This window comes from Electrona antarctica, assembly GCF_951216825.1.
Source record: "Electrona antarctica genome assembly, chromosome: 20".
Taxonomy (NCBI): Eukaryota; Metazoa; Chordata; class Actinopteri; order Myctophiformes; family Myctophidae; genus Electrona; species Electrona antarctica.
In genome coordinates, this window is record NC_136801.1 from 33466197 (window position 1) to 33480648 (window position 14452).

The 14452-nt window shown below is 42.3% G+C and overlaps 1 protein-coding gene across 1 annotated transcript; it reads left to right on the plus strand.

Annotated features, from left to right (window-relative positions):
• Nucleotides 1-93: 93 nt before the first annotated feature.
• Nucleotides 94-14290, plus strand: LOC306913270 (extracellular calcium-sensing receptor-like; the record flags this gene model as incomplete). The annotated part of the gene is made up of 11 exons (XM_079489860.1): nucleotides 94-160; nucleotides 7580-7596; nucleotides 8433-8563; nucleotides 8693-8987; nucleotides 10694-10780; nucleotides 11024-11293; nucleotides 11662-11868; nucleotides 12161-12436; nucleotides 12851-13078; nucleotides 13168-13291; nucleotides 13377-14290. The coding sequence occupies 11 exons, from the start codon at nucleotides 94-96 to the stop codon at nucleotides 14288-14290; spliced, it is 2616 nt and encodes an 871-aa protein (XP_079345986.1).
• Nucleotides 14291-14452: the final 162 nt, after the last annotated feature.

Sequence of the window (14452 nt, forward strand, 5' to 3'; positions counted from 1 at the left end):
TAAGGGACTCAAAGGTTCCGTCGTCTAAGACAAGCCGGTCAGTGCGTCAGTGTGTCAGACCCGGGATCTGAGTATAAACATCCCCGGTCGAGCATGGCAAGCCAGTCGTCTTGGAGGATGGCTTGCCAGACCCTCAGCCCTTCCTTGCCAGGAGAGTGCTGTAAGCAGCACACAACCCCCCGGGGAAGACATAGTGGAACCCACCCAGGGGTCCACCTGAATTGTCTTCCAGGACAGCCGCTGTCCCGAGAGACAGCGGGTGGGGTCTGGGGCCTTAACTGTCAGGACACCAAATCTGAGGCAGGGAAAAAAACCCTTGCGTTTTTTGGGTCCTGGGCTTGGAACGATCTACAGACCAGATTAAAATTGGCTTCCTTTATCCCCCTAGTGACTTTTAAGAGGCTTGCCTCTGGCATACTCTCCAGCCATTGCTCCTGCCTTGATGAGTAGCAATTTGCAGTGTTCTTAGTTTTATATTAGCTTAGTAGTTTCTTGATGTATTGTTCTTTTAGTCTGTACTTGGTTTAGTGGTTAGCTATTTAGACTCTCTCTGAGTCTCCCTGGTAGTAGGTTTTTGGTATTACGGATGTCATATGTTTGTCTTGTCATGTCCTGTATTTGTTGTTACTGGCAGAGCTGTGTAACATTTATTTGCCTCTTCTCTTGGCCAGTGCGCACTTGTAAAAGAGACTTTGGTCTCAATGTGATTTTACTGGTTAAATAAAGGTTAAATAAATAAAAAAAACTGAGGGATGGGCTTAGCCCGCCGAGCACATTTTAGCCATACCCTGCCGGTTGGCCTGTAACCGGACACATAGGTCCCTGGAACTGCCAAACCTGACTGGGGTTGCACAGCCTGAGGGCAACCGAGGCAAGCTGCTCATGGCTGCTTGTGGAGGTGCACATCCTGTACACCTCCACAGCCTCCTTAGGATGCTGTAGCAAAGCACTGGCCTTTTGGCCAAACATGGCCGACGGCTCAATAGGCAGCGTCATTGGGGGAGCTTGGTCCTCCTATCGCAGCTTGGATTGGGGCCGCCACAGATGGCGCCTCATCCAAGGGCATCAATAGCATTGCCCGCTGCTGCTGCCTGGGGAGCCTGGAAGCCAGTAGCTGCAGCTCCTAAAGGTCCGGGCCCTTATCGTCACATAAGCGCCTCATATAAGCCGGTGCTGAAGCAGTGACAAGATAGGCCTGTGTTGACTGGCTGCGCCTAGATAGCCATAGTGCATTCTCGGGATGAGAAGGAGCTTACTTTGTGGTTTCGAACCGGTAACCGGATTATACCATGCAAGTTTACACCTATAGGTGCGTGAACGGCCTTGCCGTGAAACACCGTACAGTGTACTACACCCGACAGCCGCGGCACACCGAAATTGGCGAAACTACATCACGGACGCGTGAGCTGACACAGTCAGCGATACGCCGTATATACAGTAGTGTGCAAAGGGCTGTGATTTCAGGGCTTGCTCCTGGCAGACTCAGCACGTCCTGTCTGTGTCACTGAACCAAGTTCCACAGACGGAACTACACCACGGTCGCGTCGACTGACACAGTCAGCCAGACGCCGTATAGTGCGCTACTAAACCTGAACGCGGAAGCTGGCTGCCACGGCAGCCATACACTCGTGTGGTGTTTGAATGGACTGTCTGCTCTGATCCCAAGGGATTTGGTAGTTTTAACTACGAACGAGCCACGATCGAACCCCGAGAGGGACGACTCAGCGCCAGCTCTCTGAATTGCAAAGTGCAGTGGATGAATAGGGTCCAATACTCGTAAGTAGTCCTCACAGTAAACTTCCAAAAATCCATCTGTACAGACCTACACCAGACCGGGCAGGAAAAGAGGTGGAGCCATAGCCTGAGCTTGGCTCATCCAGCTCTGCCCCCCTGGGACGTTTAGTCTGTTGGGCTGAAGTGTAAACAGCTAACTTTTTGCCTCAAACAACAGGCACCCATTGCCTCCTAGCCTCAACTGGCAAGATGAAGAATTCATACAGGAGGCGGGATCTTCGTGAGCTGCTATGGCATGACCGGGGCCCCACAGGTCACCCACTGGTCATGGCCAACCTCTGTGGGCATATGTGCCCCACGCAGCCCAAGATAAACCCCTGCTGTTTCCATTTCATTTAATACCTATATACACTATTATTTTAATATATTATATTAAATAAATACACATTCAACTGTTTGGACATGCTCAAAAACGGGGAGTATAGTAATGTGCTTGAGAAGTGAGGGTCACAGTTTACACTGCTGTCTCTCAGTCACATATTGATATTCATGTGTTGTTGTTTTGTTTTTGTTTTGTTTTGTTGCAATTTGTAACATGTTTCGTGTGGATCCCAAAAGACTAGCTGACTGCCATGGCATCAGCTAATGGGGATCTTTCCGAATAACCAAATAAATAAACAACAGCCAGCAGAGCTTCTATAATCTCTCTCTATCTCTTTCTCTGGAGGAGGTCGCACCTGAACTCCACAGCTGCGCTGAGGCACAGAGTGTTTGAGTTGGAGACAACACTCTGCTCCAAACTTTTTGCATTATATAGTGTATATACGTATGCAGATTTCCACTGTTTGGCCCATGCTTAGAACGGGGATTTATGAGTCCACTTTCCAGGCAACAATTACCCTACGGCCTACGATATATCACCGTGATGTCACAGGGATGTCATCCACGGGATTCCCTGCACAGCACTGGAGACCAGACTTTGTTTGTTGTGGAATAAATGTATGCGGCTGCCCTGCTGTGTCAGCGAGACAGCCGCGGCGCACTCCGCTGCATGCGTTAGTTGGCATTCAGCTCGTCCTGTCTAACCTACCTAACCTACCTACTAACCAATACAAAGGCGGCTTGTGTTATTAGAAAGCCTACTTTCCTTAGTGGACGCACTCTGAGCCCCCCACCTCACGTATAAAATCATCCCGGTTACATTATTGCAATGCCCTCTACACTGGGATTAGCCAACAAGGAACAAGCTCTATTGCAATGAGGGAAATCAGGCACACCCACCGCATCTGAAACACAATAGAAACAAAATAGTAAGGTACTGCAATTAAAGTACAAAATAATGAGGACACAGCATAAGGACAACAAAAATGGCAAGAACAACAGTGTACACAAAGTTAAAAGAATGAAAAATAAGAAATGGTTTGACATCAAATTCCTCATTCAGCCCTTGAGGAGCCATAGTGTTGAGTGTATACTGGTTTCTGATTAGACCATGTAGTAAATCTCACGATAATTCACACCTTCAATATAGTAGGGGAGCCTATCACTTTCCGTGATTTTGGAATGTTAATTTTTGGAGACAGGTATATCTTGATTCTTGGGGTTACCAGAATGCCAAAAAAACATGTCTCCAATTTTTTATGTCAGGTTTAGCATGTTTAATTAGCATAATTAGCTAATTAATTGCCCAGGAAATGGCAATAACTTTGCTTCTAAGTAACTTATAAAGGTGATCTAAGAGTCTAAGTCCATGTTTGTGATGTCCAGAAATTCATCTGTTACCATTGTGAAGTCCTACAACCTTTCCTAATTAGCATAATTGCCATACATTATGCAAAAACGAGGTGAACATCAGCAAATTGCTGCATGTTTTACTTTTAGTCAACTTTGAAAGCTTCTCACAGACTCTAAGTGTATGTTTACAACTCCAGGAATAATTATCATCCTATGAATAAATCATGCAACCTTTTGTCTATGTAATAATTATGTAATAATCACACCAAAACCAGAAATAGCTATATTTCGTTGCTTTAAGTTAATTAATAAATGTGATCTTACAGACAGTGTAAGTTTGTTTGCATGTCTAGAAAATATTCTCTTTCCATAACTAGGATATGCAACCTTTCCTTATTAGCTTTATATATATATATATATATATATATATATATATATATATATATATAATGAAGAACAATATGAGAAATGGTCACAGCTTGGTCACACCTTTTTAGGAGTGTAAAACAAGGTATTTATTAAATTATAAGTCACTGCTCACATTATACAATACGCTGATATTACCATATCTATCTTATTGTGTGGAGGTCTGGGGAAATACTTACAAAGGAAACCTCCAGCCACATAATACAAAAGAGAGCCATTGGAATAGTGCATAAGGTAGGGTATTATGATCATACTAACAAACTGTTTTTAAGGTCAAATACATTGAAGTTTATTGATTTAGTTGAACTTAAAACAGCTCTTATCATTTATAAAGTAAAAAATTGACTAATTCCCAAGACTATCTTGTCGTATTTCAAGGATAAGGAAGGGGGGTATGAGTTGAGAGGAGACTTACATTTCCAACAACCCAGTGCCAAGACCACTCGGAAGAGTATGTTTATCTCTGTCCGAGGGGTTAAGATCTGGAATGGCCTACCAGAGGAAGTCAGACACAGTAGTAACTTTTCAAAATTTAAACAATTGCTCAAGCGAATCCTTTTGGCCAAATACAGCATACCATAGTGAAATTACGTATATTGTGGATGATGACGTTATTGTATGATCAACTGATACATTTTGTACAGGTATTGATAGTGATGGTAGTATTGATAGTCATTAGCGCTGTCATTATTAATAATTAATTAATTTATATTATTGTAATTATGTTAACATTAAAAATGTGAACAAAAATGACATTACTCAGCAACAACATAAATGATAATGATCATTTGTAATGAGGGTAATGTAAATGAGGATAATAACAACGGTGACACGGGGGTGGGTTTGGTGTAGGGTGGAATTCTCGTATCTGACTTTTGTTTTGTTATCGTTAATGTAATGAGTATTACGAATCATGTTCTGCTGTAAGTAGGATAGGCAGGTAGGATAGCCTATTCCTTTTGATCATCTTCATGTTTTGTTTTGTTTTTGTAACAGCTTCCATTCATTGCCTTTAAATATTGTATTTGAAACTGAAGGATGATCAAATAAACTAAACTAAACTGCAAAACTACAGAAATATCACATTGTTTATTCTAATATTTACAGAAAGTTTTGAAAACACATTTAATTGAAGGGTCTCCATCTGTGTCGTCGTCATCGTCAATCCCCAACAGATGTGCCTTGTTTACATTACCACACCTCTAATCATCTGCCCCACACATGCACATCTCAGAGCAGTTCAAATTTTGAGATCGACAAGTACAATGTGATATGCACTGGGATTTCTTGCAGACACATTTGATCAGTTGGGTAATGGTGGCTGGGGCGTGGGTATCCCATGTTGTGACTGGCACCAATTGATCTCCCTCAGCCTCCCATCCATGTTCAGTTGCTGGTGGCATCTGTGGGTTAGGTACGTGGTCCTGATCCCATACCATTGCCTGATAATATGCATGGGTAATGGCTTGATTTAATGCTGCTTGTGTAGGTGGCAGCTTCTCGGCTTCTAATTGTTTATTTGTGAATAACCTCCACCTGAGCTCACCAACATCCACAGGATTTGTACCGGGCTCGTACAGCTGGCAAACAAATGCTTCAATCTTTTTTGACAGTTGCCCCCTTCCAGCTAAGAGTGTAACTGTCATAGATGGAATGGCATTGGTACAGGCAATGGGAAAGCCACCATGGATCAAGACTTGTTCCCAGTAAGCTGACCACTTCATAGCCACACTGGGCAGGAAGACCAAAGAACATAGTGAGATCCATGTAGTATTTGACCGACGCCAGGGTGGCAAGCCCATACCACTTATCATGTGGAAGACAACACACCGATAGGGGAGGTGTCAGAAAAACAGTTCTTTCTGGTATCAGCACCAAAGATGAGCTGACTGTCTTATCTTGCTAAGAAAGCCCTCCAACACTTCCAGGTGAAACCCAATGTTTTGATAATCACGTCAAGGCAGGCTGTCCACTCAAACTCTATCGATGTAAAACATCTCCACAGTGTACAGGAAGAGGCTGATACAAGGATAATCCTGCACAGCCTGGATGCTGTCCGAAGAGGGACAACACAGCTCTACAGTGAGTCCCCTGACACTGATGTCTTTGTTCTTACAATACGACGGTACCATCAGCTGTGCAAGGACACCTATTTCATCACCGGTGTGTGGAACAAAAAACGTATCATCGCTGGAGCCAGTAGTGCAGGCACTGGGTAAAACGAGGACTTCAGCCTTACCAGGGTTCCATGCCGTCTCTGCAGCTGACAGGCCATTTTGCTGGCAAGGGAATTTAACCTGTTGGCCAGGTCTAAACAGGTGTCCTGTGGAGGTGGTATCTGCAGTTGCTATATACTCTATGAGCTACAAAAAGGCTCAGTTCTGACGCAGCACGTACCTAACCCACAGATGCCACCAGCAACTGAATATGGATGGGAGGCTGAGGGAGATAAACTGGTGGGATACCCATGCCCCAGCCACCATTACCCAACTGATCAAATGTGTCTGCAAGAAATCCGAGTGCATATCACATTGTTCTTATCGATCTCAAAATTTGAACTGCTCTGAGATGTGCATGCAGTTCAAATGTTGCACCGCAGATGATTAGAGGTGTGCGGTAATGTAAGCAAGGCACATCTGTTGGGGATTGACGATGACGAAGATGGAGACCCTTCAATTTTCAAAACTTTCTGTAAATATTAGAATAAACAATCTGATAATTCTGTGACCATTTCCCATATTCGCCTTTATTTTATATATTTATTTATTTTTTATGTATGGAGGGACAGACAGTAGGCTGACAGGAAATAGGGGAGAGAGATGGGGGGAAGACATGCAGTAAGGGCCGTCGGGATCAGGAGTCGAACCCGCGGCACACTGCCAGACTGGATTACCAGCCAAGGTGCATGGACCGCTGAGCCACGGCCCAGGCCTACCATTTCCCATATTGTTCTTTATTGCGACTGCAGGTGGCCTTTACTAGGCTATGAAATTATGTATTTCTCGTCAGTCAGTTGTTTGGTTGGTCATGCCTCATGACATCACGTGACATCAGGGATGGAGAAAGATCCCTGATGTCATCAATATTGGCAAGCAACTGTACCTCAAACCCTTAGATCTCCATATACTGTATGGAGCTGACCTGTTCTGACATTCCGGACAAAAGTAAAACATGCAGCAATTTGCTGATGTTCACCTCGTTTTTGCATAATTTATGGCAATTATGCTAATTAGGAAAGGTTGTATGACTTCACAATGGTAACAGATGAATGTCTGGACATCACAAACATGGACTCAGACTCTTAGATCACCTTTATAAGTTACCTAGAATCAAAGTTATTGCCATTTCCGTTTTTGACAATGTATTAGCTAATTATGCTAATTAAACATGCTAAACCCAACAGAAACATTTTTAGACATGTTTTTTTGGCATTCTGGTAACCCCAAGAATCAAGATATACCTCCAAAAAATAACATTCCAAAATCACAGGCATCAGAATCTGATTGATAGGCTCCCCTACTAATAACTTCATATCATTCCCAGCTGCGTTACATTGATTCCACAGCTCTGTAGCTGAGATGGGGTTTGTAAGGCAATCAAGTGCTCCCCCACTTGATTGCCTTACAAACCCAGGCCGTCGGGCCGGAGACTCCCGATTTGCGTCGTGTCTCACTACGCCTCTCAGCCATTATAAAATACCCGGTAAGAGAGAGCCTCCTATTGCTTCATCAAAACCCTAATTTTTGTCTACAAAGCCCTAAACGGGCTGGCCCCCTCCTACATCACTGACCTCCTATCCTATCCCCCCTCCATCAGGACCGGAAGAATGCAGTCTCTTACACATTCCAAAAACCAAAAAAGAGGCTCAGGGGCGACCGCGGCTGTCGCAGCCCCTACACTTTGGAACATCATTCCCCTTGCTGTTAGGACTGCTCCCTCCGTTGAGTCTTTTAAATCACGACTTAAAACCTTTTTATATTCACAAGCCTTTGAATCCCCCTCATGATCCTGCACTTTTATATTTTATATTATTTTGCTTAATTTGCCTGTTGTTTCATTGACTGTCTTATATTATATATATTTCTGCATTGTATTGTACTGTATTGTATTGTACTGTATTGCTCTTTTTGATATGTTGAAGCACTTTGGTACAATGAGAGTTGTTTTTAAATGTGCTATATAAATTAATTTGATCTGATTTGATTTGATTTGATTTGATTTGACATAACAGGACTTTGATATGAAAGCATTGTTGACGTATGTTAAGCCCTGCCTCTTCTTCGGCCTCTGCCTTGCTAGGGTGTTGATGTGTGTTGAAGGTGTGATCGATGATGTTATGGCATACGTTGGCTCAGGGGATGGCCTAACACTGTGTATAAAAATGAGCAACAGGACAAAGTGTGCAGAGGAGGAGAGGAGGTGCAGTCATGAACGCTTCTGTAGTTATACAACTGATTCCATATGTGTACTTGTGCTTGATGTTGTTCTCTTCATTCTCTCCTTTGTCTTCCTCACCTTCCTCTTCTTGTGAGTTACAGGCACAGTTTAAATTCAACAGAATTTACAAGGCTGGGGACTTTATTCTGGGTGGCTTGTTTGCAATCCATTTCTCCTCTGTCTTCCCTGAGCTGTCTTTCACCTCCAAGCAACAGGATCTCATTTGCTATGGGTGAGTATCACATATACAAAAGAAAGCAAGCTAACATTGTTTTAATATAGGCCTATAGCATCATAGGATTATTTGATGTAGTTCTACAAAGATAAATTGTCAAGGTTACTGTGGAACTGTGTCTGTTAGCTTTCACATTCCCGGGTTCAGAATGGCCCAGACCATGGCTTTTGCCATTACTGAGATCAACAGAAACCCCAGCCTGCTACCCAACGTGACTCTGGGATACAGTCTCTATGATAATTGTTTCACACTTGGAGTATCATTCCGTTCAGCTTTGTCATTGGTCAGTGGGAGAGAAGAACAATTTCAACTGAATGAGAGCTGTGTTGGCTCCCCTCCAGTGCTTGGAATAGTGGGTGAAGAGTCCTCAACACATTCTATTGCCATCTCTAGTGTATTAGGTTTGTACAGAGTGTCCTTGGTAAGTTTTCTTCTTTCACCATCACCATTTTAATTGGCTATTCTTTTTGGCTATTTTAGTTTATTTACAAATCTAATATAATGATAAACAGTGTAGTCTTTCTACAGCCTGATAAAGAAAACAATATTTACTTACAGAGCATGTAAGTGGAGCTGGCAGACTTTGAATGGAGCATGGAGGCAGTAGATTGCCACATTGTATATTGTTATACAATGTAACCTTTTAACCTTTTAACTAGTTTTCATGCAAGTTTTAACAAACCTTGCATGGTGTGTGTTTTTAGCCTTGTGTAGCGATGGTGATATCACTGCGTGGCAATATGCATTGCAAAGGCAGATGAAGGCTGGCTATGCACGGCTATAGTGTGTTTTTTTGTTAGTGCTGAAGGGTTCGTATACGTGTTTGTCAAAAGACGGCATTGTGTTTCTGAACCAGCTGCCTCCTGATGGCTAAAGCTGCCTCTGTGTGTTCGCAGGACACAATGCAGTCCCTTCTTTTTCCCTTTTTTTTTTTTTTTTTTTTGATTGAAAATGTGAACCGAGCGGAGGGAAATCAAGCTGAGTGGTGGTGAGCGATGTTGAGCATTTTAGCGTGGGATTGAGCAGGGAAAGTGAGTGTAGAGTTTCACCCTGCTCTGTTCCACTAACGTGCTCTGCTTGTTATGGGGAAATTATGTAAGGCATACATGGGCAACTGGCGGCCCGGGGGCCATATGCGACCCCCATCTTCACTTAATGTGGCCCTAATATTGGAATACTGATAAAGTATATTATTTAATTTATGTTATAATTCCAATCATGCAAACATGACAGGCTTTAATTACTTTAGTCTAAAATATCTTTCAGGATTCCAATTCCAAAATAGCAAAAAAAAATCAGGATTTAAATTAAACTATAGCAAAAATAGCTGATCTACAAGCTCAAAACGTGTTGCACTGCGACGCGTTTCGAGCTTGTAGATTGGCTGTTTTTGCTACGACCGTAATATGCAATGTGACCCTCTGGAGTGACTGTATAAATATAGTGGCCCGCTCTCCATCTTCAAAGTTGCCCACCTCTGATGTAAGGGATAATGTATGGCTGAGTGGTTATTGTTTATAGATAAATCACCTTCAGGCTGATTAACCACCTCCGCTGTCGTGTCAGTGGTTAATCAGCCTGAAGGTGATTTATCTATAAACAATGACCACTCAGCCGTACATTATCCCGCTTATTACACAGCTACTTAATACATAAATTAATAAATTGACCCAAAACAAAACAAAACGACTATTTCCTTGCTTACGGTAATGCAAGTATTCCCATAAGTGTCGCGCTGGCCGGCGTCTGCCCAGCTGCAGCACAGTCGGAAAACAAGGAAGTGAATCAAATAGAATCCATTTTCGGGTACTGCACCGTCTATTTCTTGCTGAAATGTTTTCAAAAACCTTTTTGAGAGCAATGTTTTTCTGTAAAGGACACTGTGTGTGTGTTTACATCATGGCTGTCATGTTGGAAACAGCAGTAAATCAGCGGAACACAGCAGGTGCTCCGAGGGTTTGTTTTGGCAACGGTGTGTTATAGAGCGGAGCAGTCATTATCCAGAAATAACAGACCGATGAATTCGGCGATTGACCAATCAGAATCAAGCATTCAAACAAGCCGTGTAATAAAGAATTATAGTACCGTATCGGTATATTACAGAATATATATTTTGTGTATTTTCAGGTAAGTTACTATTCCACGTGTTCCTGTCTGAGTGACCGGAATAAGTTCCCATCTTTCTTTAGAACAATCCCAAGTGATGCATTCCAGGTGAACTTCTACAGACAAAACATCTGTTGGTATCAAGTAGTACACATCACTTCCCTTTATTGATATTGCATATCGCCTCTCATTTATTTGTGTATAATACTGCTGGAACTGAAGGGCTAGGTTTAGGGTCAGCATCAAAAGAAAATTAATGTGGGTTATACGCAGGAGATTCACTGATTTTACACTACAGTATGTGCATAATCAAACTAAGCAGGTCTTATCCCACCATTCTTCATCCATCAGGTCCAAGCTATGCTCCAAATTATAAAGCGGTTTGGGTGGACCTGGGCAGGACTGCTATTTACTAATGATGCCTATGGCCGAAATGCTGCCCAGTCATTCCAGTCTGACCTGGCCCAGTCTGGTTTTGGTTGTCTGGCGTACGTGGAGGTTCTGCCCTGGGACAACGACCCAGCTGAACATCAGAGGATTGTCACTGTGATGAAGACATCCACAGCTCGTGTGGTCATTGCATTTGTACATGGGAGCTTTATGGTTCATCTCATGGAGGAGGTTGTGGGAAAGCAATTTAACCACTTTCTAAATAAATTAAAATAATAATATGAATATATATATAATATATATATATATATATATATATATATATATAATATATATATATATATAGCCTAAATATGTATATTATAATTTTTCAAGAAATTAAGAAAACATTATATTTTTAAAACAAAGCAATACTGCCTCATCAAAGTTGGTACTGTGAATTTATACTGTATATTGTCAGATACTTACGTGAGAGGGGGAGTTAGCTGGTTTTGTCAGAGGCACTTTTTAATACTTTTCATTTGAATTCGTTCAATATTTTGTGAATCAACACACAGACATGAAGGGTGTTCAATAGCATTGATTTATATACCGTATAGGTGGTAAAGCAGAATGTGACAGGTCTGCAATGGATGGCCAGTGAGGCCTGGACAACATATCCTAAGCTCCTGACTCTAGACTTCATGCCGTACCTGGGAGGCACCCTGGGCATTGCCATCCGTCGTGGAGAGATACCAGGTCTAAAGGACTTCTTGTTAAAAATACATCCTGACACTGACCCTGACAACAGCCATGAAAATAACATAGTGAGTCTTTTGTTTCACTTTTTAAACCCATTATGTACGGGATCCCCTTTTGTAACTATACCTTTCAGGACGGGAAACCCCTTTGGGTTAGTTGTTGCTATGTACAGTATATAGCATCATATATATTTGTTTTCATTTTGAATTAATATTTGATGAAAACGTAGCTCAGGATTTAGAAGGCCTTTTTAGAATCGGCCGAAGTCCTAAATGGGTTAAGTTGCAATTTTGTGTTTATTCACAAGCTTTGTGTTTTAGAGAATTTATGCTTTAAGTTTTCACTGTGTTTCTTCAGATGAGGCGGTTTTGGGAGCGCACATTTCAGTGTAATTTCCCCCCCCTTCCGTCAGAGTGGGTGGATGCTGGTGGAAGGGTGTGTACAGGACAAGAGGACCTAGCAACAGCAGAAACTGCACTTTTGGATGTATCTGACCTCAGGCCAGAGTACAATGTGTACAAGGCTGTGTATGCTCTGGCCCATGCCATCCATGACATGTTGCAATGTGTGCCAGGAAAAGGGCCTTTTATTGGGCACAGCTGTGCCGGTTTGCGGACAATACAGCCATGGCAGGTGTACTGTCACTCATTTCACAGGTTACATATGTTTCTAGTTGGGTTCAAATTGGCTGGTGTCTGGGCCAATCTGACTATATATACAATTTGGATCAGTTCATAACAGCAAAAGGCCAAAGGGTGTACACAAAAGATTACTAAAGACACTTGTCATGATGGGGCGGAATAATTATGAGCATGCAGTAGTCATTCAATTGTTAGTTTTAGTTGTTTATTCCACACAGTGGACAGTTGTGATTATTACCCTTAAACCTGATATGCAGTGGTGTCTGAATAATTTCAAGTACAAATTGTACATCAAAATCTATTTCCCTTGTCTATGTAATAGTAAGTAGTAATATTTTGAGCAGCTGCTCAAAACACACTTTTATAGTCACTTGCTCTTCATAATTCTGCTCATCACCATGTCTAGCTTTTATATTACCTGGAAAGGATCAACTTCTCTACACCATTTGGTGATCAAGTATCATTTGATGAGAATGGTGATGCTTTACCAATCTATGATGTCATGAACTGGGTGTGGCTCCCTGACGGAAGTACAAAAGTTCACAATGTAGGCGTGGTCAAGAAGTTAGTCTCTGCAGGTGAAGAACTCATCCTGGATGAAGACAGAATATTCTGGAACTTTGAATCTAAAAAGGTCACTTCAGCTTTCTATAGCTAATGCTGAGCTAGTGTGAATGTAATTCAGTTTGTACAAAAATATATCATTCTTAATTTCCTCTGTAGCCACCTCGGTCAGTGTGCAGTGAGAGCTGTTCCCCCGGAACCCGTGTGGCCAGAAGGAAAGGGGAACCTGTCTGCTGCTTTGACTGCATTGCTTGTTCTGAGGGAGAGATCAGCAATGAGACTGGTTGGTTTACACCATGTAGTAATGTACAGTATCTTTAGGACAATACTGTACTTGTCTGTCCCTTTAACCTTGTCATCTTTGTTAGACTCTACAGAGTGTACCAGTTGTCCAGAGGACTTCTGGTCCAGTCCCCAGCGTGACCACTGTGTTCCTAAGAGCCTGGAGTTCCTCTCCTACCATGAGGCTCTTGGTATCTCCTTGACAATCATCTCATTGCTGGGCACACTTATCTGTGCCATTGTACTGGGAATCTTCATCTATCATCGAAGCACACCCATGGTGCGCGCCAATAACTCTGAACTTAGCTTCCTTCTCTTGTTTTCACTCATACTTTGTTTTTTGTGCTCACTTCTGTTCATTGGCCGTCCCAGTCTCTGGACTTGCCAGCTGAGGCATGCAGCATTTGGGATCAGCTTTGTGCTGTGTGTCTCGTGTATCCTGGTAAAGACTATGGTGGTTTTAGCTGTATTCAAGGCCTCCAAGCCTGGGGCTACAGACATTATGAAGTGGTTTGGTGCTATGCAGCAGAGAGGAACAGTTCTGGCTCTTACTTCCATCCAGGCAGCAATCTGCATAGCCTGGCTTGTGTCTGCCTCACCAGCTCCTCATAAAAACACACAATACCACAGTGATAAGATAGTCTATGAGTGTGATGTGGGATCAACAGTTGGATTTGCAGTGTTATTAGGTTATATTGGTTTACTTGCACTCCTGAGCTTCCTCCTAGCATTCATGGCAAGGAATCTTCCAGACAACTTCAATGAAGCCAAGTTAATCACCTTCAGCATGTTGATCTTCTGTGCCGTGTGGATAGCCTTCATCCCAGCATATATCAGCTCTCCAGGCAAATATGCAGATGTAGTGGAGGTTTTTGCTATTTTAGCATCTAGCTTTGGAATTTTGGTGTCACTGTTTGGACCAAAGTGTTATATAATGCTTTTGAAACCTGAGAGAAACACTAAGAAGTCCATCATGGGTCGACGTGAAACCAAGACGTAGAAGCACGAATTCAATGAATTTTCACTTTTTCTACCAGATTAAACTAAAAGCAATCCAGTAACACATCTATTATCTATCTAAAGTTATATCTATCTCAAAGGCTATACGTTTGTTGATGTTAGACCTATGTATACTATATACCTTAGAAATATTACCTGTATT